Raw genomic sequence first — 6,251 nt, forward strand, 5'->3', positions numbered from 1 at the left:
TGACTTGACTTGACTTGATTTAAAGGTGGTGAAACTCTCCTTCAACAGTAGAACTTATACTGAGGTTAATCAGTCAGGACCAAGGTACATGGAGTCAGTTCATTGACTAAACTGCTGACTTGTTAAGAAACAACACAATGCTGGTTGTTTTAAACTGCGTGTTTTTTTACAGACAGCATTTTTGAGATTAATAAAATAATCTCACATTTAATATACTGTATATGAATATATGTCAACATACTATAGGATATCTACAGTACATAACATATAAAATGCATGCATAGAGGTAGAAACACCCAGAACAGGAAGTACTGCCCTCTGCTGCTTTTGGGAGCAAGATCATATGAAAAATAAAAGTGAAACACATTCATTAAAAAATAAATAAATAAAAAGTGTGTGTGAAGTGCATTGTTTTATTGTGTCAGTGTAGGTTCCAGTCTCTCCTGAGGGGTATTGCACAAAACTAGAATAAAGAAATCCAGGATAATTGAGCAAGCGCGGCTTGACTTAGCCTTCTCGGCGCATCCTGACTTAATTGGTTGCACGTTTGCCGAGCCAGGATTAAAAGGCTCGGCTATGTTAAACCAGATGAAGATAGCTGGGATAAATGCGCATTCACGGGATACTTAAACAGACCTCGCGATCGCTCACAGAATCACTGATGAGAACATAGATAAAAGTCGCGCGTCATATTTCACAGCCGCGGAACAACAGCTCCTGATGCAGTTTTACGAAGAGGTGAAAGATTCAATATGAAAAAAGGCAATACTATTGCCATAATTAAACAACGCGAGAAAGCCTGGCAGACAATAGCGGACCGGCTTAATGCGTAAGTAGACCAAAACTGTACAATTAATAAACAGTGCTCCATTGGAACCGTCATAATTAGGCTACAATTGAAAAGGACTAAAGGAGTTACTTTTCAAGTTCCTCAGGAAATGTAGAGTATGATTAAGTGCAAACAAGTATCCACAATGTGTGTGTTTAATCTATTTTTCTCATGTTACGTTTTATCTATTTTATCTTTAATAAAGAACAAACTTGTCTGGCCATAAAAGGGCCTGGCAGCAAGTTAAAATTAAATATAAGAACATTTTGCAGGCTGGTAAGTGACTTTAAATAAAGGGAGGCCAGTGATGGAGGGGATCTGGGAGGGACAGTAACCGACTCTGTCCCTGCCACAGAAGCTGTCCGCTTCATACAAGGTACATATTGTAGCACTACTGCACATGGAACACAATCAAATCAATAAATCAATCAATAATTTGTTTTTGTTTTTTTTTAAAACTAGAAAACATTGTGGTGTCCTCCCTCTTTCATGAATGTAAAGTAGAATTTAAAAGAGCCACCAATGCTAAGCAAAATGCACACAACAAAAAGTGACATTTAAGATCTTTTATTAACTAAAGAGAGGCTAAATCCAAAAATTAAGTGAAAAAACTTGCAATATATTGCTCCCTCACGAGTCTGCCATTAGTGTTGTCTGGGAAGATGGGAGCATTTTCCCAGTCAACATTAACAGCCACTCGGGGGGCCTGCAATGTTATGCAGTACTACACATGCAGCCATAACGTCACAGGCCGTGTCCGGGGAAACCCTCAGGTAGTGCAGGCACTGAAACCGAGATTTCAGAAGGCCGAATGTCATCTCGATTCGAGCCCTTGTTTTAGTGTGTGCATGGTTGTAGGCCTACTGTGGTGGGGTTTGGGGGTCCGCAAGGGGACTCAAGAGGAATGACTCGCAGGCGTATCCTTAGTCTGCCAGCAGCACACCAGAGAATTCACCTGACAATACAAGATATCATTTAGAAAACACAGCAGAGTTACACACAAAATGTCCAAAGTGCTTACAGTACAAATAAAAAAAAATGTGTGGCTTACCTTGTGAAAGCCACTCGTAAATTGGACTAGCCTGAAAGACTCTGGAGTCGTGCACTGAGCCAGGCCACTTTGCCTCTAAATTGCTCACAAGGCAGTCAGCATCACAGATCATCTGAAATGTTAAGTTGTAACGTATTAAGGTCATTAAATGCACAGAATTAATTTCTGTAGGCCATAACCACAAATCACTCTTACCTGAACATTGATGCTGTGGAAGGATTTCCTGTTAATGTAATCTCCCTCATGTTCTCCTGAAGGGCGTTTGATCCTTACATGTGTGCAATCCACTGCACCAATGACGTTAGGGAAAGCTGTAACAAAGAATAGTGAGTATCCAACTGTGACTGATCAAATTAGAAACTAATGGTTGCACATTGAAATTGAGGTTACCTGCAATCTTGTAAAACTCCTCCTTGATGTAGAGGGGTCTTCTGTGGCCAGGGAAGGTGATGAATATGTTTCAGCGCCAGACAAACACGTCTTATTGTGCAGCAAATGGTTCCTTAATTGAGGTTCTCTGCATCCCCAACAGGATAAAGGAAGCTCCCACTTGCAAACCATCTCAGTGTAACACAGACCATCTGTGGTACAGTGAGAGCATGGCTTTGCGCTGTCTGGTGCTGTATTTTTGGACCCAGCAGCCTACATAAATATCTTAGTCCATCACCTGAGAATCTATATCTTTCAATGAGATAGCCATCTCCAAAGGCCAACGGGTCTGACCTGTCCCAGAAGACTCTTTCACGCCTAAATGCCATATTGCCCTTGTCACAGATTTCACTGAAAACTTTGCAACTTCATCAGCTGTGTTTTGTAATCTCAATTACTGCAATAAAACACATATTTATGAAACCTCTGATGGCAATTTGACAAGCAGTCATAGCAATATAACACTTGGCCTGAGTAATAATACTACCACTTAAATCAATATAAAAAGACTATTGCAATTACAAACAGCCAACAGATTTAAATGAAATGAGAAATGACTATATATATGTAATATTTTAATACAGGATAATTAAAATGATGCAACATACTTAGAAAGACCATAGACATGCTGTAAAACACATTAATTCCTCACAGGATTGACGTTGGAAATACAGGTGGATCACCAGGATTAATCTTAGCCTGGCTGTTAGCCTGGTCTGGAGCAGGCTAGCTTCAGAGAATAAATCACCATAGTAACTTGGCCGGGTTAAGTCTGAGCTGCTTTCATGCAACCGACTTGAGGCTAAATTAGACATTAGACATCCCGGCTTAATCCCTTATCTTGGTTTTGTGCAATACCCCTCAGGTGTGATTGAGCTGCACTCACTCCCTCACCTGTCAGGTCAGATCTTTGTTTATTTATTGTGATGACCCCTGGGGGGTATTCCAGAAAGCAGGTTTAACAAACACTGAGATAAAACTTAACCTCTGGGTTGTCTGAACCTGAGGCGACTAAACCCGAGCTGTCGGTTCCAAAACACCGGTTAGCAATCAGTTCAATCAACCCCGGATTGTTTAACCCAGAGTTGTGCGCGATCACGGCGAAGTTATAAAGGCATCATCTATTGAGAGTCGAAACCATGAGTAAAAATGGCAAAGCACAGAGCAGCCTATTTTTCTGAAGCGGAGCAGCAAATTCTGCTCGAGGCGTACGAGGAGGAAAGAGCGATAATCACGAAAAAAGCAGTACTTGCGCGTCTGCCAAGGAACGAGATCTTGCTTGGCAGAGAATTGCCGACCGCGTAAATGCGTAAGTTTAGTAGGATATAGCACACTAATGTGTCAGAAGCACAATAATTCAGTAGATATTAGGCTACATATTAACTGCTTTGTATGAGACTTTCTTATACTATAGAATACCTTGTCATATATTGTATTATTTTTAATTAGATGTAACCCGACCGCCCTCAAGAGAACGTGGCCGCAGGTCAAAACAAAATATAAAAACATTGTCCAAGTTGGTAAGATATATCTGGGTGCATCATCTTAGACATCACTTATCCAGTATTATATTCTTGAATTGCCATATTGCAACAAGTTACGTTCATTTCAAAGCCAATAGGAAGAAAGCAGAGGAGAGGAAGACCGGTTCTGGGCCAGCGGTGCCCCCCCCCCCCCCCCCCCCCCCACCCCACCCCACCCCTGTGGAGGAGTTGGCGATCAGTATCAATCGAGGGCGTCCGATGATGGAGGGGATTCCTGGGGGCACGTCATCGGAGCCTTCAACCTCCCAGGAGGAGCAAAATGAACAAGTGCAATGTATTTACCCTAATAGGCCCACGCCTAAATCACTTATGTCTAATTTGTGTAGCCTTGCATGTTCGAAAATGACCAATTTATAGCCAATATTACCGTTCACATAAATAATAGGAGGATGAAGAGACATTATCAGCAGTCACGGAGGAATCAAATTAAAGATCGAGGTAAAGAAATGGGCTGTGCAGAGACTAGAGCATAGTTGCTTCATGTTTTCTGTCAGTGCATGAGAACACTGGATCAGAACATTTGCTCTATAATGAAGTGTTTTCTCTTTTCAGGCCATGAAACACGCAATGGGCAAATAAATGTGTGAAACAGTCTTACGTGCATTTATTTAATTTTTTTTGGTTGAAGTGATTGTGACAGATTTCATCACGCATTCTTTGACCATCTCTGATGTCAAGTTGCTGAATGTGTTCCTATCTGCTCCTCAATAGCAGGAACTAATTCATTGCGCAACGTTGCAATGTTGTGCAATAGGCTATCGCACGCGCAACAATTACGATGAGCGAATCCACGATGCGTAACGTTCGAAATGTGGGGATGGAGAATGTTGTTTAAATAAATTAAAGATTCCGCAGAAAAACAGTAGCGCTCTGGCAAAAACTCATCAGGAAAAGAAAGGATATTAAGTCGTGGTCTTATACCCTCTCACGGTGAATAGCCCGAATGATTTGTGCTTCAATGTCAATTGGATCTTCCTCAAAAGGAAACGTCATTGTGTGACAAGTGTGGAAACAGCGGTCTGGCTGAATGTGCACTTAAATACCCGAACATAACCTGAACAAAACCTACCCCTACCAGGTTAAGTTCAGAGCCTATGTTACTATAGTTACTTACATAGCCTGATCATATTTGAGCGTTCTGGAACCGAAATCCCAGGTTTACCACTAACTCTGGGTTTACATACCCAGAGTTAGCGGTAAACCTGCTTTCTGGAATACCCCCCAGGTGTTTTTATTGGTGTTTGTTTTGGAGGTTTTCCTGTCAGAACTGGGGGGTATTGCACAAAACTAGGATAAGGGATGAAGCCGGGATATGTTGGTTATCCTGGCTCAATTTATCTGTGATCCGGTTGCACAAAAGCGGGATAGGGAGCAGTAGGATATGTTATGGTATAAGTTACCGTGGAGATTTATTCTGTGGAGCTAGCCTGCTCCAGACCAGGCTAAGTTCCAGGATCTATTTAATCTCATCCCTTATCTCAGTCAGCAGTCACCGCAAATGGAAACCAATAGTTATTCCACTGCCCACTACACATTGTTAATCACATAGAATTACACCCACTGTTATTTAAACATTTGTGATCATTAATTTCAATCATTTTGGATAAACGATGATTTTAGATGATGTTGCAATCATTACATAATTTAGTTTCCCATAGGGCTATACACTCACCAGCCACTTTATTAGGTACACCTTGCTAGTACCGGGTTGGACCCCCTTTTGCCTTCAGAACTGCTTTAATCCTTCGTGGCATAGATTCAACAAGGTACTGGAAACATTCCTCAGAGAGTTTGGTCCATATTGACATGATAGCATCACGCAGTTGCTGCAGATTTGTCGGCTGCACATCCATGATGCAACTCTCCCGTTCCACCACATCCCAAAGGTGCTCTATTGGATTGAGATCTGGTGACTGTGGAGGCCATTTGAGTACAGTGAACTCATTGTCATGTTCAAGAAACCAGTCTGAGATGATTCGCGCTTTATGACATGGCGCGTTATCCTGCTGGAAGTAGCCATCAGAAGATGGGTACACTGTGGTCATAAAGGGATGGACATGGTCAGCAACAATACTCAGGTAGGCTGTGGCGTTGACACGATGCTCAATTGGTACTAATGGGCCCAAAGTGTGCCAAGAAAATATCCCCCACACCCTTACACCACCACCACCAGCCTGAACCGTTGATACAAGGCAGGATGGATCCATGCTTTCATGTTGTTGTTGTTTTTTTTTTTTTTGATCAATTATTTATTTATTTTCTTGCAATCATTGGTTACAGCATCATTGAAAATGTTACAGATGCACAGTGAAGTGTTGCTTATTCTGATGCCTGTTTCCCTTCTCCCACCCACACAGCCCAAGCCCACCCTCCAACCCCTAACATGATTCGCTCAAGA

General features: G+C 41.8%; 1 protein-coding gene across 1 annotated transcript; it reads right to left on the reverse strand.

Annotated features, from left to right (window-relative positions):
* Window positions 1–1,027: 1,027 nt before the first annotated feature.
* LOC311497589 (uncharacterized protein) lies at window positions 1,028–2,638 on the reverse strand (the record flags this gene model as incomplete). Its single annotated transcript, XM_084557900.1, has 2 exons — window positions 1,028–1,689; window positions 2,387–2,638. 2 exons carry the CDS (start codon window positions 2,636–2,638, stop codon window positions 1,516–1,518), a joined length of 426 nt encoding a protein of 141 aa, XP_084414026.1. The 3' UTR covers window positions 1,028–1,515.
* Window positions 2,639–6,251: the final 3,613 nt, after the last annotated feature.

The sequence above is a fragment of the Chelon labrosus genome (genome assembly GCF_963514085.1).
Source record: "Chelon labrosus genome assembly, chromosome: 12".
NCBI classification, from domain to species: Eukaryota; Metazoa; Chordata; class Actinopteri; order Mugiliformes; family Mugilidae; genus Chelon; species Chelon labrosus.